The sequence below is a fragment of the Schistocerca americana genome, chromosome 5, assembly GCF_021461395.2.
Source record: "Schistocerca americana isolate TAMUIC-IGC-003095 chromosome 5, iqSchAmer2.1, whole genome shotgun sequence".
Classification (NCBI taxonomy): Eukaryota; Metazoa; Arthropoda; class Insecta; order Orthoptera; family Acrididae; genus Schistocerca; species Schistocerca americana.
In genome coordinates, this window is record NC_060123.1 from 64932638 (window position 1) to 64958443 (window position 25806).

The 25806-nt window shown below is 39.2% G+C and overlaps 1 protein-coding gene across 1 annotated transcript in view; it reads right to left on the reverse strand.

Moving 5' to 3' along the window:
- Nucleotides 1-22826, reverse strand: part of LOC124615383 (ras-related protein Rab-2) — a 35591-nt gene extending 12765 nt beyond the window's left edge. Inside the window, exons 1-5 of the mRNA XM_047143207.1 lie at nucleotides 22673-22826; nucleotides 22025-22096; nucleotides 7886-7953; nucleotides 7636-7811; nucleotides 6032-6212 (exon numbers count right to left, since the gene is read on the reverse strand). Coding sequence (XP_046999163.1) covers nucleotides 6032-6212; nucleotides 7636-7811; nucleotides 7886-7953; nucleotides 22025-22096; nucleotides 22673-22718 — 543 coding nt within the window. The 5' untranslated portion in view covers nucleotides 22719-22826. The remainder of the gene's footprint in view (nucleotides 1-6031; nucleotides 6213-7635; nucleotides 7812-7885; nucleotides 7954-22024; nucleotides 22097-22672) is intronic.
- Nucleotides 22827-25806: the final 2980 nt, after the last annotated feature.

Sequence of the window (25806 nt, forward strand, 5' to 3'; positions counted from 1 at the left end):
TGACTATCATGAGGCTGGGAATGCATGAAGCATATAAGGAGGCAGGTTACGTCTCAGGGTCTCCTGCTGCCAGCAACTGAATATTTGTATCCATTCCTATTGTTGACGAGGCATCAGTGAGATCCAGGTCCTCAGGGGACGCCGAGATCTCCACCTCGTCTGCAGGTGCAGAACTGATAGGGAGTGGGGGGGTGTTGGGGCCACTGGAGGGTCCTTTTTCTTAGCAGACTTCTTTGTTTGCTTGCCCTCTCACTTCTCTTTAGGGGCTTGCTGGAAGGACTTCTCCGAAGTAGCTTCAGGTGCGGGGGAAGACCATGAAGCTCTTTGTCCAGCAGTTTTTGGCTCCTTTAGCCACTGGTGAGTGTTCGCTGTGGCATTAGTGGAGACCTTGAGAGAGAGGGTCCCAAGGGACCCCTTCCGTACGAGAGGGGCCAGAGGAGGCTGTTGCTTTGGGAGCAATGGAAGGAGATTTTCCCCCTACCACCAAGCAGGCGGACGTATTCTGGAGGGCCCACTGTTCATGGCACAGGTTGTGGTACAACTCGTACTTGTGATGGCGATGGTAATGTAGCTGCAGCATATGCGGACACCAATTGAACGGGGTGTAATCGTTCAAATTTACGTTTAGCCTCTTGGTAAGTCAATTGGTCCAGGGTCTTTTACTCCATGATTTTCCGCTCCTTTTGGAGTACTGTGCAGTCTGACGAGCAGTTGATACAAGTGGGAGGAGGAGCACAGGGAGTATCTGGATGCATGGACATCCGCAGTCTTGATATGTGGCGCTGGAAGTTAAGTGGGAAGACGTGTCTGAATTTCCAGCACTTAAAGCACTGCATAGGGGGAGGGACATACAGTTTAATATCAGAGCAGTAAACCATCACCTTGACCTTTTCAGGCAATGAATCACCCTCAAAGACCAAGAAGGCACCGGTAACAACCCTGTTGTCTTTGGGTCCCCTGTAAATGTGCCGGATGAAATGAACACCCTGCCGTTCTGGATTGGCATGGAGCTCGTTGTCAGACTGCAAGAGAGGTCGCAATGGAAAATAATCCCCTGGACCATGTTGAGGCTTTTTGGGGAGTGACGGAAATAGGAATATCACCCAGCCAGTCACAAGCGAGTGATGCCCGGGATTGGGCTGGGGATGCTGTCTGAATCAAGACTGCACCACTTCTCATCTGAGACAGCACTGTCACTTCCCCAAACTTATCCTTTATTATATTGTTATGACGTAGGTAAATTAGATGCCAATTATTCTCAAATAAACACTTTATTCGCACTGAAAAATGCAAAGCTAGTACACTTAGCACTGAAACACAAATGGTCACACTCCACATATTTCTAATATCACTAAGCACAACACTTATGAAGTCCATGGTAATTGCCAATAATCGCAGCTGTTCACTTTTTTACACTTCCAAGTTATTGCAGTGATTGTTGCTTTCAAACTGATTACCTGGCAGCGACTCTGCTTTCCTTATATATGTGGCTCAGTTGTGTCGAGAACATTCACTGCCAGAATGTTCTCTTCCAAACTTTTATGGAGTGTGAACAAACACCTACTGTGAATGTGACAAGCCAATATGTACCTTATGACATAAGGGTGAGTTTCCAATGATGATGTCATCTGGCAATTTATGTGTGTGGAACTTTTATTGTTGATTCCGTTCCTTACTAGTGCATTCGTTAGAGGACCTATATAGTAACAATGCGTTTTTAAGAATCTTCTCAAAAGTCACTATTACCAGAGATATACGCATCAATAGTTTCTCATACCTGACTCATATTACAACTTAGGTATGGGAAACTACTGTTACATTATTAGTAAAAATATTGTTTCGAGTCTCATAACAATATTTTACTGAGAAATTGCTATGAAATACTGTTGTTAATACTTCACAATAAACTGATCACTCTCACTCTTAATTAATCTTCACACTTGCACTTGCTACAGTTAGGATTTTTTACTTTTTCATTCTTCAGTCTTAATATTTCTGCTTCTAAATGTATACTACCTTCCTATTTGGCAAATAATCCATATTTATAACACTACATATCGAAAGTTCTCTGTACAAGGAAACAGTAAAATACTCGCGACTTTTCTCGAACAAATGCCAGGCAGAATAATATATTGAGATCACTAGAACGCCCATGACTTTTCTCGGAGGTATGTGTTAGCTATCTGCGTGCCAGACAGAAACGTATAAAATACGATGACGCGGATGCTCGTGCTACACAGGAAAGTACAACTACTCAATAACTGAATTCAATTGAGTCAACTGACTAAAGAAACAAACGAATAGTGCGCAGGCTGACTGGCGTGGGCAGTGCAGGCGTCCCCACAAGGGGGCAGGGGGGGAGGGGGGGCAGTGCCACGCACCCTCGATATGTATGCACCACTGCATAGATTGAATATTATTTTGATTATATTAGTACACGATACATTTTACATCTGTGCCTCTTTGAAGATAGGCAATTTGTATTTATTGACTGCTGACCAATGCACATGCAAAATTTAATCTTTGAGCGAAGTTTGGACGGTTCTAAAAATCATCCAATCAATTCTATGCAGCAATCTGCTACTTTGGCTGAGACATGAACCTGTCACTTCACATAAGAAATGAGACAACAGTCAAATATTAGAAGCACTGAGTGGAAGCTGATGGCCACCCACTGTCATCTGTGAAAGCCATTTGACCTACCAGATGGACCATAACTGCTGGCAGCAAAAGAAATTATTCATCACCTTATAAAAAGTTAAACAATAACTGGTGAATAATGCAAATAAGACATGTTAAGACATCAATCATACTATAGCGAGCTGTGGAGAATAAAAACTTCAGGGGAAAACAAGAGGTTGCGATACATCCAATAATAAAAAATGGATGACACTGGATAAAAGTGCTAGTCCGAGATGAAAAGCGTGGCTCAAGAGGAAAGATGAGGTCTGGATAATGATAAAAAAATCTTATTACAACACAACTGGCTGTAGAGAGATGAGCCTTTAAGGACACTTATCCCACATGATTTACTGCTTGTCAGTGATTAATGAGAAATCTGTGTTAGGAATAGGATATAATCAATTGGGGGGTTAGGGGGGGACAAGGCAGTTCATGGACAAGTTTGTTCAATATTTATTTTGCAAGACAAAACGTAAATATGAAAACTGAGGGATTTTAAGAAGAAATTGTTCAAACAACCACCCTATGCACGGGATCGAGTACAGTGGCTTTCCACCTATATCCACATAAAAAGAAATTTGACACTGACTCCAAGGAGAGGCTCACTATTTTGTTTTGAAGACTAAGTAATGCAGCCTACTCACTGGATGAAATTATTCTGACCTAAACAGAGGATTAAAGCAATCAAGTACAATTTTGACTGCCACACACGAATTTTCTTGTTGTTTCCTTATGTTCTCTGCACACTTTTTATGGATGACCAATCAGTTGTGCCATGGATAATACTTTTGCAATATATTCAATGGAAAATCCAGGATGGAATGTAGCAATATAAAGAAAAGGATAGTTGCTACTCACCATAAACCAGAGATGCTAAGTCGCAGAAAGACATGACTCAGCATCTTCGCTTTATGGCGGGTAGCAACTATCCTTTTTATTATATTGCTACTTCTTACATTGCTAAAGGTATTTTTATAGCACTGTCTACAAAGAAAATAAAAAGGGAGGTATGCATTTAATGTCCCATTAAACTAGATAGCACAAGGAAGGGGAAGTAAATAGACAGTGTCCTTTTCAAAGGCACCATACAGTTTTAAACTTAATCAATTTAAAGAAAAGACAAAAACCTAAATCAGAATGGTCAGACAGGCATTGCAATTCACAATTCTTCAGAATGCAACTCTGACATACAAACCAAAGCTCTGCTTTGTCATGACAGAGCTGTAGTTACAGTGTACTAGAAGCTGAACTTCCTGGCTACAAAAGAACAGTAAGTTTATCAACGTGTGGCTCTGGCATTCTAATTTTGAATTTATTGTTCGTTCCCCTCTCCAAACCAATCAGATTCCCCCATCCTCGTGTGTGCTCAACAGTGTCAGATTATAGATTATAAGCTTCCCAGATATTTAATATTTTGCGTGTGCATGTAATATGCGTAAATGCTTTCAGTGTAAGGTTTATCAGATATAGTGTAGACAACTGTATCATTTCCTTGGTTTTTGTTTCTTGAGCACAACAACTTTCATCTGGGTTGGATATGGTGTTTAAATGCCTTGTGACTTCAGTGACAGGCTCTTACAAACTGTTACATACCTAACTGATATCAAGCCAGGGATACATTTGTTAGCTACATTTTGAGTGCATAGCACTTCACATACTTCTGAGCTTCCTACTGTTTCCAAGTCCATAGGTTTATTTCTACATCGGAGCTGTTCACCTAAACACTTGTTTCTAAATATTTACTATTGTTTTCTGTCTGTAGGAAAGTACTACCCAATAAGAGGGAAACTAAATAAAATAATGTTTAACAGCTAGGTTTACAATGTCCATTTTACACAAAAACAAACATTATTACATTATTATCAACTATAAGCAAAATAATTTTCTTTGTCTAAACTGAAGTACTGTTATGTATCAATTAGTACAATAAACATGTTTCAATATAGCCGACATGTTTGTCCTGAGAGAATCAACAGTGTCATTGATATTTAAAACCATTCTTACTTATTCTTCAGTCTCAGCTGCACATTTTTAATTGTGTGACATGTTTTGATCATCTTCAGATCTAAAACAAGGTAAAACTAAATATGTACTTTTACAATAAGTAGAAAAAATGTTATACAAATGTCAATGGTAGTTTGTTAACAGGTGAACAGTAACACAAAAACTCATGTACATGCCAACGAGTTATAAATGTGGGCTTCAGGAATTATGCTTAATTCAGTTCTATGTACCGTACATAATTCCATTTCTGCAACTTTATAATATTTATGCCTTTTGTCATTTATACGTCCATTTTTCTATCCTTTTAATACTTTAACAAGGTTTCTTTAATACTATCTGAGAAATAGCTTACGATTTTTATATTTTCATTCATTCTACATTTTTATTTTAAGACACTAATTCAGTTTTGTTACTTTATTTTTACTTTGCAGTCTACTATTTTATCCTTTTTACAGTTTTACACAACCACTGATCTACACTTTTAACCTTTCAATTAAAGTTTTTTTAGGTAATTGATTTTTTGCAATTTCAGTATAAGACCCTCTCGTGTTAAGCCAATAAAATCCCTACACTAGTCCTCCCCCCCCCCCCCCCCCCCTCCTTTCTTTACTCTCAATTACCTTCAGTCCATTTTATAATTTTACTATTTCATGCTGTTTACAGTTTAGACACCCACAGTTCCACACTATTTAATATTTTAACAAGAATGTTTACCCAAACATAATTATAATTTTTTGCAAGACCCTCTACGACCCCGTCCTTGCTTCCTTTCCTCTTTTCACATCACCCCCAACCCACTCCCCCCGTCTTTCTCCCTCCACCACCTCCAGACACCTATTTAAAACAAGACTGTAGCTGCAAAACACAGAACTCTTAATATGAGGTTCTGGACAGACAAGACAGGCTGCTGGGGCAATTACTTTGGTAAATTCTACACTTATGTACAATTCTTTCCTACTTATTGTAAAATAATAGGGGGTACATATTTAGTTTTACTTTGTTTTAGACCTGAACCAGATTGATCAAACATGTCAAGTAATTAAAAATGTGCAACTGAGACTGAAAAAATAGATAAGAATTGTTTTGAAGAACATTTTTCAATCACAAGGTAGCAACTTTATTCAAAGTTGCTGACGAAGGTGGATTCTAAGACGGTTTCATTTCCAACAGCCCTTAGAAACTGAGGTCATTAGCCCATTTAGCCCTTAGAAAATGAGGTCATCTAGTTGTGGTAAACTATGTGCTTGTATGAAGTTGACAATTTTCTGACATCTATCTTAATAATGTATCCTGTGGATGAACCTGAAAGCAATGAGCTTGCTAAGTTTGTGTGTACTGTACTCACTTCATTATTAATGTCAAACACTCCCTCTTGGATCTTCTCATAAATTTCTTTGGCAGTGTTGATAAATGCTTCTTCAACATTTGCTGCAGTTTTGGCGGAAGTCTCCATGAATATCAGCCCATGTTCCCTTGCAAATGCTTCTCCTTCTTCTTTGACAACTTCCCGGCGAGAATCTAAATCGCTGAAATGATAAGCAGTTATATTTAATGTCTCATACCACACTGACATCTCATTCCTGATTCAAATTGTAAAGTAAAAAAGCCGATATAAAAGCTATGTTCTACATCTGTACTTCATAAGCCATTTTACTGCATGTGGTTAAGGGTTATTTGTGTTTCAGCACCACAGAGGGCAACAGTGTTCTCACTAACTGCTAAAATTAAAAATGGAAGTAAGCTGACAAACACAAATGACAGAAAAGATGTATAATCTTGAGCTTCTGGAGCTTTCCAAGCTGTTAATTAGTGTTTGTTACAGTAGCCTTGAATAAGAAGTGAGTAGATGGCAATCTCCAAACAACAGTTCATACCACAGATCAGTATTGTCCCATATTGCATTCAATCTCTAAATTGCTGATACGTCAAATATAGTTTCAATGTTTTCTGTTACCATCATAATTTTACACTTTCACTTTCATCAATATTTTGATCTTTGTTGAAGGAAAATAGAACACACCACACAAGATTGATGCACAACAAAATAAGGGCCTGAGTATAGTCATTGAACCTTCAATCTAGCAGTCAATTATCCTTCAAACATTGTACCTCTCAACTTCAGGAGAATAATGATCAAGGTAAGGCCATGCACTATACAGAACTCTTATACACAGTTTTTTTTTTTCAGGGAGGAACTGAAGCCCACATAGGCTAAAATGCAACAGCTGAAATATTATTACCAAGCAGAATATTGGAAAGAAAATGTTGGTTTTCCAACTTTGTTGTCAAGATCGAGTTTACATACATGAAATAAGAACTGGACAATATATGATGGGAAAAATGGTGACATCTACAAAGCACTTGCTCTGTTAGTGAAATAGAATGCACATATTATGCTAATGAGACACTACCAATGAAAGATACTGTTGCCAGAACAGATGGTAGGTCTAAGAATCATCTATTCATAAAGAATATGAAAAACAGTATCATTTTAGTATGCCAACATTTTACTGTTTATAACTGCCGCACAGACTAACAAAGGTGTCATATTTTACAAAACAGGGCTCAATGGTAGCTCATAACTAACAGTCTTGGAAATGTTACACGAGTTTAAAAACTCTGTTACTGACAGTTTTCAAATCAGTAACCATTTTAACTTTTGGAGCTGAAATTCTACCATCTTATTAGACTGAAAAATAACAAATCAGTAACTTCCTGTTGAGCATTATGTAGCAATAAATCTACATTAAATCACAACTGATGTAATAACATAAAAATCAACAGCTAAAAAAATTGTTTACTTTTGCACCTGAATATAAAATAACTGCATTCCCACTTATGTGCGAATTACTTTATTACGTTATTTATTACACATTAAGTGGTTTTATCACTACATGCATTACAAATGCAACAAAGTTGTACTAATGATGATATTTACTGAGTGCCTACCTCTTGTTTCCTATGAGCATGATAACCATGTTCGAGTTTGAATGCTGTCTAGCATCTTCCAGCCATGTGGTAAGATGGTTGAAGGTTTCTCTTCTGGTAATGTCATACACCAGCAGGGCACCGGCAGCACCACGGTAGTACGATCTCGTGATGGAGCGGAAAGCCTCTTGCCCTGCCTGAAAGCTTAGTCAATGAATACAATGAAAAAATAATGGCTCCTATTAATGTGCACCAAATGCTGGTCACTTACCGTATCCCATATCTGAAGCTTGATTTGTTTTCCATCTATTGTAATCATACGTGCACCAAATTCAACCCCTGTAAAATAGGAACCAAGTTTTATAATGTTATTTCACTACCATTCAAACAATGTACTCTGTATTACTATCCTATTAATTCAGTTACACAGATCAGAAAATATCACTACACATTGCACCCTCAAATGGATCTATGCTAGTAATTCAACAATCTATGACTTTTTTCCTCCCTTCGAGTTTCCAGTTATGATGGCTTTGCTTAAAGATAAAGCTGCACAATTATTTCACTCATCTTGTTAACAAAGATAAACAGGACACCATTAAGTTTTTCTATCTGCAATGACATAAATTAAGATAACATTCTATAACTAAAAGAAATAAGAGACACAAAATTACAGCTATGACTAGTAACAGTACATGAAAGTGTGTTCTCAGAAACAGAAACATAGTGCAAATTAGAAGTGGTTAGCCATTTTGTTGAAAAATCTGAAGCATCTCATTTCTCACACAGCTATAATGAGAATCACACATCCAGTGAATTCTACAAAAGGTGGCTGTGAAAGGCTGAACAATTTTAATTCTTTCCCCTTCTTCTGTATTTGTTAAATAAAGATTGTTTTCATAACTTGGCTTTGCTGCTCTTGCAGTGGCCGTGTTTGCAGACCTTATACCAAGGAAAGTACCACTGTGGTATTTTGCAAGAGGTAGTGTTCCACAATGCTATATTTAAAATGAATATTATAGTTAGGGTGGTGAAAGTTTGGCAATATCAAGTGGAACCTATGACTAAGGGCCACACGAATCAGCAAAACACTTCTCTTTTGTGAGACTATCACTGCAATAGTTCTTTTGTAGCAGTCAATCCTAAAACATTTGAAAAGTACACATTTGTTTTGATATTTGAGAGAGAAAATTTAGCACAATTTTTGCCCTTTTAAATAATTCACAAATAGGCAAAGAAATTCCAATTGTTGCCTTCAAATATTGTGTGTGGTCAATTGAAAAGATTAATGATATACTAAAACAAAAATAATTTTTGACAACATAACATAGATGGATAGACAAAAAAAAAAAATCTACTCACCAAGCAGCAGCAGAATACACACACAAAAAAGGTTTTACCTGCACAAGCTTTCAGAGCCAGTGGCTCCTCCTCCTGGTAGAAGGATTGAAGGAGAAAGAAAAAGTGAAGGAAAAGGCCTGGAAAGGTGTAGGAAAAGGGGTAGTTTTAGACTAAGTGACAAGTCATGCGTTCGAAAGTTGTTTTTTTTTTTGGAGGGATCAGCAGTACCCTGATTGGATGTGATGGCCTGGGAAATTTGCTTTTGAACTGGGTTGGTGGGGTAATTACGTGAAGTGGAGGCTGAGGTGGGAATGGTGGTGTATTGCTTTAATGAGACTGCATACGAACAAGTCGAATGTCAAGGTTGTATGGGACAGAATGTCAGACAAGGAAACTGTAAAAATGTAAGACTGAGTGATAACTGATATGCTCTGAAGTTGTTTTCTGGAGTGATCATCAGTATCAGGATTGGGTGTGATGGCCCAGGAAATCTGCCTCTGAAAGGCTGTATGGGAAGGGAACATTTGCATTGGAAAGGATAGCAACTGTCAAAACGTAACTATCCATTTTCCTAATCCTCTCCAGTTCTTTTCCTTCATCTCTCTTTCTTGGCCTTCAGATCTCTGCCAGAAGAAGGAGCCACTGACTCCTAAAGATTCTGTAAGTAAGACCTTCTTTTTTTTTTTTTGTGTGTGTGTGTGTGTGTGTGTGTGTGTGTGTGTGTGTGTGTGTGTCCTGCCGCCACTTGGTGAGTCGATTTTTTAACTATTCAATTACACTATATTGAATATAACATACTGTAATGGTACAAATTCAAATGTAGAATTTTAGTAATTAGACATTCAGCATTACACAATAATGAACACTATAAATTTAGACACACAAAAAACATGGCAAAATATGTAACATAATAAACATTAACTGACAATTTTTAACAGCCAGTCCACTGCTGCAAATTATGAGTAAGTGAGGTTTTCTGTTCATTGTGAAAACCACAGTTTACATGGTAATAGGTATTTCATCAACCAACACAACCAAAGCTCCATTATATTGGTCAGTGTATGGAACGTGTGTCAGTTTGTATTACTAGATGAGAAATAGTTTTGTTCCTCCCCTCCCAGCACAGTTAGTCTTCTGCAGTGCGCAAGTAGCAGCAAGCGGCTTATTTAGCATTCATATAAGTGTAATAGTCAAGTTGAAAATATGTTAGAGTGTTCTTAGTGTACTTGTTTAGTTAAATCCGCCAAATCATTGTGTAGTTTCGTATTTAGCAGGGGCAGATTTGCATTTTAATATCTGTGATGTGTAAAGTCATGTAGTCGTCTGTCATTTATGTATTTCTTTCAAATAGTCTTTGTACATTACTGACAGTACAGTTAGCCTGCTGCCGCCGAGCAGTGTGTCAGCAGTGCGCAAGTAGCAGCATTACTGCATTTACTAGGCGATCTTGTATTTTAATACCCATTTAAATTTTGTGTTGAATTGTTTGTGCTCTCTGTAGATTAGTTCAGACGTTCTTTGCACAACAGTATTTAGCATGGATAGGGACTGCGACTGCTGTGTTCGGATGCGGGCTGAGTTTGCATCCCTTCGCTACCAGCTTCAGGCAGTGTCGGCTTTGGTCACACAGCTTGAGGCTGTTGCCAATGGGCCTCACTGTGGGGGTCCAGACGGGGGTTTGTCGGGGGACAGCCAGCTCGTCCCATGCATCCCCCGATCAGACTACGGCTATGTCTGCCCAGGATACTGCCCACATTGAAGCTGACCCCTCACCCGTGGTAGAGTGGGAGGTCGTCTCGAGGTGTGGCAGGGGGCGAAAGACATTCAGGAGGGCTGAACGGAAGGCCTCTCCAGTTTTTCTGACGAACCGGTTTCAGGCTCTGTCTCCAGCTGATACTGATCTTCGCCCAGACATGGCTGCTTGTCCTGTTCCAGAGGTTGCCCCTCAGTCTGTAAGATCCGGGCGGTCACAGAGGGTGGGCTTACTGGTAGTTGTGAGCTCCAATGTCAGGCGCGTAATGGAGACCCTTAGGGATATGGCTGCAAGGGAGGGGAAGAAAACCAATGTGCACTCCGTGTGCATACCGGGTGGAGGGGGGGGGGAGTCATTCCAGATGTGGAAAGGGTCCTTCCAGATGCCATGAAGGGTACAGGATGCACCCATCTGCAGGTGGTCGCTCATGTCAGCACCAATGATGTGAGTCACTATGGATTGGAGGAAATCCTCTCTGGCTTCCGGCAGGTATCAGATTTGGTGAAGACTGCCAGTCTCGCTAGCGGGATGAAAGCAGAGCTCACCATCTGCAGCATCGTCGACAGGACTGACTGCGGACCTTTGGTACAAAGCCGAGTGGAGGATCTGAATCAGAGGCTGAGATGGTTCTGCGACTGTGTGGGCTGCAGATTCCTCGACTTGTGCCATAGGGTGGTGGGGTTTCGGGTTCTGCTGGATAGGTCAGGAGTCCACTACACACAGCAGGTGGCTACACGGGTAGCAGGGGTTGTATGGCGTGGACTGGGCGGTTTTTTAGGTTAGATGGCCTCTGGCAAGTACAGAAAGGGTAACAGCCTCATAGGATGCGAGGCAAAGTCAGGATATGCGGGGACCAAGCAGCAATCAGTATTGTAATTGTAAACTGTCAAAGCTGCATTGGTAAAGTACCAGAACTTCAAGTGCTGATAGAAAGCACCGAAGCTGAAATTGTTATATGTACAGAAAGCTGGCTGAAGCCAGAGATACATTCTGCTGAAATTTTTACAAAGGCACAGACGGTGTTTAGAAAGGATAGATTGCAAGCAACTGGTGGTGGCATGTTTGTCGCTGTTAGTAGTAGTTTATCCTGTAGTGAAACAGAAGTGGATAGTTCTTGTGAATTATTATGGATGGAGGTTATACTCAACAACCGAGGTAGGTTAATTATTGGCTCCTTTTACCAACCCCCCGACTCAGCATCATTAGTGGCAGAACAACTGAGAGAAAATCTGGAATACATTTCACATAAATTTCCTCAGCATGTTTTAGTCTTAGGTGGAGATCTCAATTTACCAGATATAGACTGGGACACTCAGATGTTTAGGACGGGTGGCAGGGGCAGAGCATCGAGTGACATTATACTGAGTGCACTATCCGAAAAATACCTCGAGCAATTAAACAGAAAACTGACACGTGGAGATAACATCTTGGATCTACTGATAACAAACAGATCTCGAACTTTTCGACTCTAAGTGCAGAACAGGGAATCAGTGATCGTAAGGCCATTGCAGCATCCCTGAATATGGAAGTTAATAGGAATATAAAAAAAGGGAGGAAGGTTTATCTGTTTAGCAAGAGTAATAGAAGGCAGATTTCAGACTACCTAACAGATCAAAACGAAAATTTCTGTTCCGACACTGACAATGTTGAGTGTTTATGGAAAAAGCTCAAGGCAATTGAAGAATGCGTTTTAGACAGGTACATGCCGAGTAAAACTGTGAGGGACGGGAAAAACCCACCATGGTTCAACAACAAAGCTAGGAAACTACTGCGAAAGCAAAGAGAGCTTCACTGCAAGTTTAAACGCAGCCAAAACCTCTCTGACAAATAGAAGCTAAACGATGTCAAAGCTAGTGTAAGGAGGGCTATGTGTGAAGCGTTCAGTTAATTCGAAGGTAAAATTCTATGTACTGACTTGACAGAAAATCCTAGGAAGTTCCGGTCTTATGTTAGATCAGTAAGTGGATCGAAACAGCATATCCAGACACTCTGGGATGATGATTGAAACAGAGGATGACACGCGTAAAGCTGAAATACTAAACACCTTTTTCCAAAGCTGTTTCACAGAGGAAGACCGCACTGCAGTTCCTTTTCTAAATCCTTGCACGAACGAAAACATGGCTGACATCGAAATAAGTGTCCAAGGAATAGAAAAGCAAATGAAATCACTCAACAGAGAAAGTCCACCGGACCTGACGGGATACAAATTCGATTCTACACAGAGTACGCAAAAGAACTTGCCAACCTTCTAACAGCCATGTACCGCAAGTCTCTAGAGGAACGGAAGGTTCCAAACGATTGGAAAAGGGCACAGGTAGTTCCAGTTTTCAAGAAGGTCATCGAGCAGAGGCGCAAAATTATAGGCCTGTATCTCTGACATCGATCTTTTGTAGAATTTTAGAACACATTTTTTGCTTGAGTATCATGTCATTTCTGGAAACCCAGAATCTACTCTGTAGGAATCAACATGGATTCTGGAAACAGCAATTGTGTGAGACCCAACTCGCTTTATTTGTCCACGAGACCCAGAAAATATTAGATACACGCTCCCAGGTAGGTGCCATTTTCCTTGACTTCCGGAAGGCGTTTGATACAGTTCCACACTGTCACACGATAAACACATTAAGAGCCTACAGAATATCAGACCAGCTGTGTGGCTGGTTTGAAGAGTTTTTAGCCAACAGAACACAGCATGTTATTCTCAATGGAGAGACGTCTACAGATGTTAAAGTAACCACTGGCGTGCCAGAGGGGAGCATTATAGGACCATTTCTTTTCACAATATATATAAATGACGTAGTAGATAGTGTCAGAAGTTCCATGCGGCTTTTCGCGGATGATGCTGTAGTATACAGAGAAGTTGCAGCATTAGAAAATTGTAGCGAAATGCAGGAAGAGCTGCAGCAGATAGGCACTTGGTGCAGGGAGTGGCAACTGACCCTTAACATAGACAAATGTAATGTGTTGAGAGTACATAGAAAGAAGGATCCTTTATTGTACGATTATATGATAGCAGAAGAAACACAAGCAGCAGTTACTGCTGTAAAATATCGGAGTATGCGTACGGAACGATTTGAAGGGGAATGATCATATAAAATTAATTGTTGATAAGGCAGGTGCCAGGTTGAGATTCATTGGGAGCGTCCTTAGAAAATGTAGTCCACCAACAAAGGAGGTGGCTTACAAAACACTCGTTCGACCTATAGTTGAATATTGCTCATCAGTGTGGGATCCGTACCAGGTCGGGTTGACGGAGGAGATAGAGAAGATCCAAAGAAGAGTGGCGCGTTTCGTCACAGGGTTATTTGGTAAGCGTGATAGCGTTACGGAGATGTTTAGCACACTCAAGTGGCAGACTCTGCAAGAGAGGTGCTCTGCATCGCGGTGTAGCTTGCTGTCCAGGTTTCAAGAGGGTGCGTTTCTGGATGAGGTATCGAATATATTGCTTACCCCCTACTTATACCTCCCGATGAGATCACAAACGTAAAATTAGAGAGATTTGAGCGTGCACGGAGGCTTTCCGGCAGTCGTTCTTCCCGCGAACCATATGCGACTGGAACAGAAAAGGGAGGTAATGACAGTGGCATGTAAAGTGCCCTCCGCCACACACTGTTGGGTGGCTTGCAGAGTATAAATGTAGATGTCTGTCCGTCCCCTTCTCTCTCAAAGATGATGTGACTTACCATACGAAAGCGCTGGCAGGTCGATAGAAACACAAACAGACACATACATACACACAAAATTCAAGCTTTCGCAACATCAGTATGGAGTATCTGTTGAGAGGCCAGACAAACATGTGGTTCCTGAAGAGGGGCAGCAGCCTTTTCAGTAGTTGCAAGGGCAACAGTCTGGATGATTGACTGATCTGGCCTTGTAACACTAACCAAAACGGCCTTGCTGTGCTGGTACTGCGAACAGCTGAAAGCAAGGGGAAACTACGGCCGTAATTTTTCCCGAGGGCATGCAGCTCTACTGCATGATTAAATGATGATGGCGTCCTCTTGGGTAAAATATTCCGGAGGTAAAAATAGTCCCCCATTCGGATCTCCGGGCGGGCACTACTCAAGAGGACGTTGTTATCAGGAGAAAGAAAACTGGCGTTCTACGGATGGAATGACAGATCCCTTAATCAGGCAGGTAGGTTAGAAAATTTAAGAAGGGAAATGGATAGGTTCAAGTTAGATATAGTGGGAATTAGTGAAGTTCGGTGGCAGGAGGAACACGACTTTTGGTCGGGTGCATACAGGGTTATAAACACAAAATCAAATAGGGGTAATGCAGGAGTAGGTTTAATAATGAATAGGAAAATAGGAATGCGAGTAAGCTACTACAAACAGCATAGTGAACGCATTATTGTGGCCAAGATAGATACGAAGCCCACACCTACTACAGTAGTACAAGTTTATACGCCAACTAGCTCTGCACAAGACGAAGAAATTGAAGAAATGTATGATGAGATAAAAGAAATTATTCAGGTAGTGAAGGGAGACGAAAATTTAATAGTCATGGGTGACTGGAATTCGAGTGTAGGAAAAGGGAGAGAAGGAAACATAGTAGGTGAATATGGATTGGGGCTAAGAAATGAAAGAGGAAGCCGCCTGGTAGAATTTTGCACAGAGCACAATTTAATCATAGCTAACACTTGGTTTAAGAATCATGATAGAAGGTTGTATACATGGAAGAACCCTGGAGATACTAAAAGGTATCAGATAGATTATATAATGGTAAGACAGAGATTTAGGAACCAGGTTTTAAATTGTAAGACATTTCCAGGGGCAGATGTGGACTCTGACCACAATCTATTGGTTATGAACTGTAGATCAAAACTGAAGAAACTGCAAAAAGGTGGGAATTTAAGGAGATGGGACCTGGATGAACTGAAAGAACCAGAGGTTGTACAGAGTTTCAGGGAGAGCATAAGGGAACAATTGACAGGAACGGGGGAAAGAAATAGAATAGAAGAAGAATGGGTAGCTTTGAGGGATGAAATAGTGAAGGCAGCAGAGGATCAAGTAGGTAAAAAGACGAGGGCTAGTAGAAATCCTTGGGTAACAGAAGAAATATTGAATTTAATTGATGAAAGGAGAAAATATAAAAATGCAGTAAATGAAGCAGGCAAAAAGGAATACAAACGTCTCAAAAACGAGATCAACAGGAAGTGCAAAATGGCTAAGCAGGGATGGCTAGAGGACAAATGTAAGGATGTAGAGGCTTATCTCACTAGGGGTAAGATAGATACTGCCTACAGGAATATTGAAGAGACCTTTGGAGAGAAGAGAACCACTTGTATGAATATCAAGAGCTCAGATGGCAACCCAGTTCTAAGCAAAGAAGGGAAGGCAGAAAGGTGGAAGGAGTATATAGAGCGTCTATACAAGGGCGATGTACTTGAGGACAATATTATGGAAATGGAAGAGGATGTAGATGAAGATGAAATGGGAGATATGATACTGCGTGAAGAGTTTGACAGAGCACTGAAAGACCTGAGTCGAAACAAGGCCCCGGGAGTAGACAACATTCCATTAGAACTACTGACAGTCTTGGGAGAGCCAGTCCTGACAAAACTCTACCATCTGGTGAGCAAGATGTATGAAACAGGTGAAGTACCCTCAGACTTCAAGAAGAATATAATAATACCAATCCCAAAGAAAGCAGGTGTTGACAGATGTGAAAATTACCGAACAATCAGTTTAATAAGCCACAGCTGCAAAATACTAACACGCATTCTTTACAGACGAATGGAAAAACTAGTAGAAGCCGACCTCGGGGAAGATCAGTTTGGATTCCGTAGAAATACTGGAACACATGAGGCAATACTGACCTTACGACTTATCTTAGAAGAAAGATTAAGGAAAGGCAAACCTACGTTTCTAGCATTTGTAGACTTAGAGAAAGCTTTTGACAATGTTGATTGGAATACTCTCTTTCAAATTCTAAAGGTGGCAGGGGTAAAATACAGGGAGCGAAAGGCTATTTACAATTTGTACAGAAACCAGATGGCAGTTATAAGAGTCGAGGGACATGAAAGGGAAGCAGTGGTTGGGAAGGGAGTGAGACAGGGTTGTAGCCTCTCTCCTATGTTGTTCAATCTGTATATTGAGCAAGCAGTAAAGGAAACAAAAGAAAAATTCGGAGTAGGTATTAAAATCCATGGAGAAGAAATAAAAACTTTGAGGTTCGCCGATGACATTGTAATTCTGTCAGAGACAGCAAAGGACTTGGAAGAGCAGTTGAACGGAATGGACAGTGTCTTGAAAGGAGGATACAAGATGAACATCAACAAAAGCAAAACGAGTATAATGGAATGCAGTCGAATTAAGTCGGGTGATGTTGAGAATATTAGATTAGGAAATAAGACACTTAAAGTAGTAAAGGAGTTTTGCTATTTGGGGAGCAAAATAACTGATGATGGTTGAAGTAGAGAGGATATAAAATGTAGACTGGCAATGGCAAGGAAAGCGTTTCTGAAGAAGAGAAATTTGTTAACATCCAGTATTGATTTAAGTGTCAGGAAGTCATTTCTGAAAGTATTCGTATGGAGTGTTGCCATGTATGGAAGTGAAACATGGACGGTAAATAGTTTGGACAAGAAGAGAATAGAAGCTTGCGAAATGTGGTGCTACAGAAGAATGCTGAAGATAAGGTGGGTAGATCACATAACTAATGAGGAAGTATTGAACAGGATTGGGGAGAAGAGAAGCTTGTGGTACAACTTGACCAGTAGAAGGGATCAGTTGGTAGGACATGTTCTGAGGCATCAAGGGATCACCAATTTAGTATTGGAGGGCAGTGTGGAGGGTAAAAATCGTAGGGGGAGACCAAGAGATGAATACACTAAGCAGATTCAGAAGGATGTAGGTTGCAGTAGGTACTGGGAGATGAAGAAGCTTGCACAGGATAGAGTAGCATGGAGAGCTGCATCAAACCAGTCTCAGGACTGAAGACCACAACAACAACAACATGGAGTATTATAAGCTCTCTGCTCTTCCTAATCTATATAAATGATTTAAAAGACAATCTGGGCAGGCCTCTTTTATTACACACAGATAATACTGTCTTTTACCATATAGTAAAATCACTAAAATGATTTAAACAAGACATCTGTATGGTGTGTAAAGTGGCAAATGACTTAACAATAAACTCTGGAGATAAATGCGAGCGAGATCTGAGCTCTAAACACATCTTTGAAAGAAACTGAGGATAGGGCGCGACTACTCGAACAGAAGCTGATCTCAAAATTTGACAAACTTGAACAATACTAGAGACACAATAATCTCAGCCTGTTTGGGATTCCTGAAAACAACAGTGAGAATACAAATGAATTAGTGATCAGCCTTGCCCGGATAACCTAGACCCGCAGGTGACACTGAATGATAGACAAAAGCCACAGAATGGGGTGTAAAACCTACACTGGTAATTCAGAAGTTTGCGTTGAACAGGAAAAGATCTGAAAACTTCAGAGTGAAGAAGAAACTCGCAAATTCAAGTCTGTCAATACGTGAGGATCTCACTTCTGAGAGACAAAAGATTTTGAACTGTGCAATCTTGAGGATAGTGCTACAAAACGTGTGGACAAACACCAGCAGGATAATAGTGAAGACCAAAAACGGGAAACGAGAAGGCTGCAATGCAAATGAACTTTAATGCCTGTGCTTGAGAAGCTAAAAAAAACATGTGAACTCTTGCTGCCTAGAGTGTGTGTTTATTTTTATCTATTTTGTAAAGAAACTTTTTTGTAATACTTTTCTTGACACAGTTTTGAATTATCATTTGTTTGTTTAGGTTTACTTTTAACACTAATCATAAATTTTCTGTTCCATTCAATTGCTTTCAATCCCGGGAGCGGAAAGACTTACCTTAGGGGAAAAAATGGACAGGTATACGCGCGCGCGCACGCACACTCTCACAGGTGTGTGTGTGTGTGTGTGTGTGTGTGTGTGTGTGTGTGTGTGTGTGTGGGTGGGGGGGGGGGGGAAGAGAGAGAGAGAGAGAGAGAGAGAGAGAGAGAGAGAGAGAGAGAGAGAGAGATTGTATACCTGTCCTTTTCTCCTCCTAAGGTAAGTCTTTCCGCTCCCGGGATTGGAATGACTCCTTACCCTCTCCCTTAAAACCCACATTCTTTCGTCTTTCCCTCTCCTTCCCTCTTTCCTGACGAAGCAACCGTTGGTTGCGAAAGCTTGAATTTTGTGTGTATGTTTGTGTATCTATCAGCATGCCAGCGCTTTCGTTTGGTAAGTCACATCATATATCACACACCGAGCCATTCAACAGATTAATTTTATTTATGTATTGTTGGACTAGTATCAGTTACATGCCTATCAGCAGTGGTGGCATCTTATACTCTGCTTTCTTAGCATGAGCCAAAGTGTTTGCAGAATATGATGCTATATATGCAACCTATCATGACCAACAAAGGAGTCTGATCACAGGAAACAGTACCACAGGTTACCCCTTAAGTGTTAAAAACACAGATATAAGGGGCAATCAAATGAAAATGAGATGTATGGGAAGAAAAGTAAACTGTTTATCATTTTGAAAGTATTTGCTATAACTTATTATGTATATACCACTGTAAGACAAGATGGTCTAGGTCTTCATGGAAAAATGTTTGCAGGTGCCTAAAGAACCACAATTGTACCCAAGCGTTCACCTCTTTGCCCGAAGAAAATCGATAACTATGAATTTCATTCTTGATGGATCCTGAAACTTTAAAACGACATAGGAGGAAATCAGGAATGCACGGAGGAGGTGTAAGGCCTCCCCGCAAAACTTCTGCAGCATAGTCAAAAGAATCTTGGCAGCAACTGGACCTGCTACATACATGAGTATTTTGGAAGCAACCTGCTTTTGTTAAGTAATTGCATTTCCCTAATATTTTGCTAATGGTCTGAAATTTGACACTTGCTTTACCTACAACTGAGCATATTTCATTTTTACTGACAACTGAGCGTATTTCATTGTTCCATTTCGTACCTCTAAATTTTTACGCTCGGGTATTTGTATTCAAACTGTGACTGAGTGATATTCTAGTCATAGTGTACTAAGCTTTCATTTCATTTGCAAATTTTTAGATTCCTGAACATTTAAAGCAAGTTATCAATTTTTCCACCACTTTGAAAATTTCATAAGATCTGACTATATGTGTAGCTTTTCTTTTCAGATAGCTGTTCATTATAGATACGCCTGACTTTAGTGTTTGAAAACTCTGAGATTACTATTATTGTCTGCAAAGTCATTATTATTCAACTTGAACAGCAAGGGTTCCAACACAATTCCCTGGGGAACACCTGAAGTTACTTCAACTGTTTGCTCTCCATCTAAGATAACATACTGTATTCTCTGCACTTAAAAAGCCTCAATCAGCCTATTTAATTTATCTTTGCAGTGGTACGAGAATTAAATTAGGACTTTCAATATTGCTTGGAGTTTGTTCCTTATCCTCTGGCATTTCTTGGAATATATAGTGCAGCCTGAGGTTTTGACCGCACTAGGCCATGTTTAAGGCTTCAAAGACAGAGGTCATTAGAGGTGGAATCCAAGTTTGGATGGGTGAAGGATATGGAAGAAAATTAGCCATATGGTTTTCAAAGGAGCCATCTCAGGATTTAGCTTCAATGGATGGATGGATGAGAATTTCAACCCCTGTCATCCTGCACACAAATCCAGCATCTCGATGACTATGCACCTCACTTGGTCTCACAATGTCAGAACCTCTGAACTTCACAGATAGGAAGCTTCCCTCCACTGCACGCCAGTTGTATAACCTCCTGGACTGACATACTGAAGTGGTTTGTGTATTACAAGGCTGACAGTGTGATAATTTACTGTAGTGACAGTATACCCAATGAAGCACCAGGTAATAATGCTATTCTGCTGCTCTGTTCTTTGGGAAAGCGGGTTAAACATTTAGCATTCCTTTTCTAGTTTCTGCATGAATGATGCCACTCATTTTATCATTGCAGGACTCACTAAGCAACAAATATTACTTGAACGAGAGAGGGCAGTAGTATTCCATGTTTTAAAGTATTCTGAGAGCCTGAGTACCAGAATCAGCATACTCATGCTGAAATTGTTCCAGTGTTGCCAAGAGTGGAAATGGGTGAAGCATTTTTTGCTAGAGAGCCATCTGGTGACAAAGTATTATTATGCTGTGGTTCTCTGTGAGGAACACCTACCTTTTCAAGAGCACATCACTCTAGAGTCACTTATTCAAATGACCTCTTCCTACTAGCCATTCCCTCAGCCATATATTCATATTTCTCATCCTTTCTATTTCTGTTTCATCCATCAATTCGACTTCCTTTACCTAATATTCTCTTTCCACCTCTTCAATGCTCCCTCTCACTACCCAGGTCCCTTCCTAAAAACAAAAGTGGTTCCATTTCATACACCGTCAAAGTTTCCTGTTTCCATTTTTCGCCACTTCAGTTTCATTTCCATGCTCTATAACACTTTATCATCTTGCTCTACCAGAATCCTCTTGCTGTCCCACTGCCAATCCTCCCAATTACTCATCTGAAATGTACATATTTAAACACTCTTACTCTAAACAATATTATATTTCATAACAAGCGGTACTTTGCATACTCTTCTGCCAGTCTGAACATCACCAAACACTTAAACAATATTCCAATTAATAATGCGTTACCGTTAACATAATACATCAACTATTTATGTTTAGAAGAGATTAAATTCGTGAAGGTGCTGCACAATAAACAATTAAATATACTGTGATGAATGGCTTTTAAATTATTTATACAATAATAAGCTACTAATTTATTTTACCACCTTCTGCTCCTTTTGAACATTTCCAGCAAACTAAGTCAAACACAAAATTTCGTATCATGTTTTTCCCACCTCTCAAGGAAACAATAACAAAAGCCAATTATTAACCAACAGCACCCAGTGGGGTTAGGGGTTAAAGTGTTAACTGAAAACTTCATTACCATTTATCATGGTAATTACACTTTAACACTTAACAAAAATTTGCCTGAAAATTTCCGACAACTCAACTGAATATAGGCTCACACTTCACATGTAACATGTAAACTCATTACCCCTTTACCAATGTATAATTACACCGGTTTATAGCATCAACACACAAGTCTGGCAACAGAGTTGTGACAACAGATTACCCTGCTACTCCACAAAAAATTAATATTTTGAACCCTCCAAATAGTTTGTTTCATAAAAGTTATATCTAAAAATGTTAGTCTATAATTGTTTCCACTAAAAAGCCATTCCTTTGGCATGCACATAAGAGAGAATACATATATTATGTTTATTTTTAAGTATATCTCCTTCGCACTGACATACCAATAGTCAGGTCATGAACAGGCTGAAACCGTTTATCAGTAAACTGCAGAAGCAGGCACGATTTGCCAACGCCTGGAACAGAAAGAAGGAAAATATGTTACATAAAGTTCACAGCCATTGCCAATTATATGGAGATTTACAACAAATTCGCTAATACTTATCGACTACGAGACTAATGAAAAAGTATCAAATGTTATCGTCAAAATCATCGGACTTGTTTGGAAGCAAATAAGCGTTGATTGTATTACCGTCGAATTCTTCGGAAAAGGAGCCGTTTCGTTCATTATGATGTGACATTTTAAAATTTATAACAACCAAATCTGCCCTGTATCGCTCGCATTTTAGATGACGCGTGTAAGTAATAACTGTCATCTAAAACCTTGAATACAACGTTTGATCATGGTGTTTTCGAAAAAAATCAATAACATAAATGAAAAATAACAGGAGGTAACTGTATACAGAAATAATTCCAATCAGCTCACTATATGTAAACGATCACTTCCGTCTATTTCTCGAGCAAAACAACTCCATTATGTAGTGAAACACAAAGATACGACTACAAGTAAATGACATGTCAACAGTCAAAAACGTATTAAACCTTCAGTATTTAACGATTTTGTTCTCGTAATACGTCGTACAAATTCATACCTGTATCTCCTATAATAATATATTTAAACAAATACGCGTAAGACATATTTTCTTCACTTCTTTATACTTCTGACACAACGAAACCCTCAACACCCTCACAGCCTCTACGTCACGAAATAAATACGCAGAAGACAGAGATGTTCCCAATCTTTGTCACTGCCAACAAAGTAAATATTGCTTCAATATTTACAGTTACACCGGTAAATAACAACATTTTATACAGGCCGAGATACGAGTAACACAGATCATTACTGAGCAATAATTTCAATCATATCCTTCTTGTAATAATGTCAAATAATAAGAAGACTATAAATGAGTTACTTATTATTCATGCTTCTGTTCTCGTGATGTATGCTGACTGATGAGAATATAATTTTGTCATTATGGAATTAAAACACATACACACATTTTAATTGTAATCTTTATTTATTTATTTATTCATCCTTTGACCGCTATTTAGAGCGCTTTGGCTCTCGCACAATGTACGATATTGATTTAAAAATAGTCCTATCGTCAGTTCCGAACGAGGTTTCCCGGACGCTTCTCTCGGTCACCAAGCGAATGCCGGAGCTGGAAATCTTTTCATAAATATTCCCAACCAGTTTTGCTCTGCTCCTAGTTTGCTGCGATTATGTTATAAAGATTCCTGTTCTGCGATATCCTGCCTTGTCCTCATTGGCGAGAAATTAGGAAAGTAAAACAAAAATAAAGACTGTCATAAAGTTCGCAATGCTTTACAGAGTAGGCCCGTAGATGTAGAAATTAAGTCCTTCTGAAAGAGAATAACGATTGTGATCCTGTAACTGCAAATTCCAGGATAAGCAGCGTATGGCATCAAGAAATGTGTCGAATAGATTAATCGGAACAATTATGCATTTCTGAATGAAATAAGTTCTCAGTACGGGAACGGATATTCGGTTCGTGTTGACTGTGTGAACCCCAAACACAAGTCTCAATTAAGTTGGCAATCTGCATGGTGATGCATGCACAGTGCGAGGCATTATAGTAGTTTAGATTAGATTAGATAAACTTTCCGGTCCATGTATCCATAGTAAGGACAGTCTCAAGGATGTAGAGCGTATCATAAAACAAGAAAGGGCCTACATGATATACTTACAAGAAAAAAGATATTTTAATGTTCCTGCCACAGATGCTATAATAAATGGATCTCATAGATGCAGATAAATTTGATGCTTATTTTCATTAAAGAGGTAATAAGAAACTTGTGTCAAACATTTAAAAGTATAGGCCTGTACACTGAAGTACAGAAGGGAATCATTAGGCTATTGTAGCCATGCATCATCAGACAGACAGCAGTACAGTGCCTACATTGTTCACGTTGAAGCACTGAAAATATGCAGAACTAAGGCAAATTTTAGGTGTACTACTCACATTATTTGACATTGTTAATAATACATACATCATTGGGTTCTACTAAAAAGATCGTCAACAGAATAAAGTGAGTTAGACACCAATAAGTGGTATAGGCACTCGAAAATTTGTAGTTAAACTTTATTAGTAGTTAAACGTTTTAGGGCAACTGGCAAGTTATTTAAAATATGTGCTCTTGAGGGGATACTTTTCTGGACCAAATTAACTTGCTTTAATCATTAGGTAGATTATTATCATTCCTAATAGTGATTTCATGATGGGAACTATTGGTCTGAAAAAGAGATATATTATTTATTATACATTTCATAAAGGAATAAATATACTGAGAAGCAGTATTTGGTACCTAGTTCATTGAAGAGCTGTCTGCATGATGTTCTTGCGTTCACACAACAAATAATTCGCATTACATACATTTGCACTTATAAAACGTTAGCTTTGTTTGATGAGTTGCCCCAGGAAGTTCCCATATAGCATTATAGTATGACAGTAAACGAAATATGCCAGTTTCTTTCATTTTTATATCACCTATTTCTGACAGTTATCAGATCAACAATTGGATTGTCACCTACATGAGGAAATCAGATTGCTATAAACGTGGAACACATGTACCAATGATGGGACCCATAATTAATTTCCCAGAAGTTCATATAAATCTTTGATACAAGTATCTCACAAGAGCGGTATAACAGTCTCATAGGCAGAGCTATGTTGAAAAAGACTCCTTTAGGAAATGGAAGTCATACGATCTCTGACAACTGCTTCCTCCAGAAACCGAATGCAGTATTGAAACCAACGAAATAGCTTTTGGCTGGAATGATGAACGTTGTGGACTCTTTCAGAGAGTGTTGTTAGATGTGACTGTTTTGACGTTGATGGATTTGTGTTCATACACACAACTGTCATAAATGAAGAGAGAGAATTTACGCATTTTATACTCAAAAGTCTCAAAACTGTCGGAAATTACCAGCGTGGTGCATTATTATGGTGTCTGTCATTGTTGTTCCTTCCTCTGCCAGACATCAGTTACTGGCCAAACGTATCTGATCATACTGCAAGGTCGTGAACAACCAACAGTTGCTCAGTAGAATAATATTCTAAACTTACTCTTTATGCTGGTGATGCTCCTCATGGTTTGCAAATGACGTTAGCTAGTGATTCCATGTTCTTTTACAAGCACAGCATATTAATGTGATGAAATATTCCTTGTAAAACTGTGTCTCATCGGGTGCTACAATTTTACTGTAAGTCAAAATTATCATATTGTTTCATTATATTGGCATTTTCCATAACATACAAAAAAGCATTATACAGAGCTGTCAACAAAACATATTGAGAATGGTAATTTCAATGATATCGTACCAGTTACAAAAATATGTTGCCAATATAGATGGGAACTTAGCTGGTGTAAAACAAATCCTCAAGAATAATGTGCATAAAATTTCAGTGTAATCACACAAAAGGCAATGAAAACGTTGTATGCCAAGAAATTTTAGAATCAGAAGACACACTGTCAAGAATTGAAGGAAATTTTCTTCCATTTTCTTCACATTTGAAAATAAGAATATTTTTCTGTGAAGATTTTAAGCACTTCCTTTTCTTTTGGACATTAACTGTTTGTCTCCTGTAAAGAAAAATTGTAACAATTAGAGAATGTTCGAATGTTGGCATAGAAATAAATTACAAGAAGGCTAAAATAATGCAAGATGAATACATGTAAAATAAAATTCTACAAATTAACATTG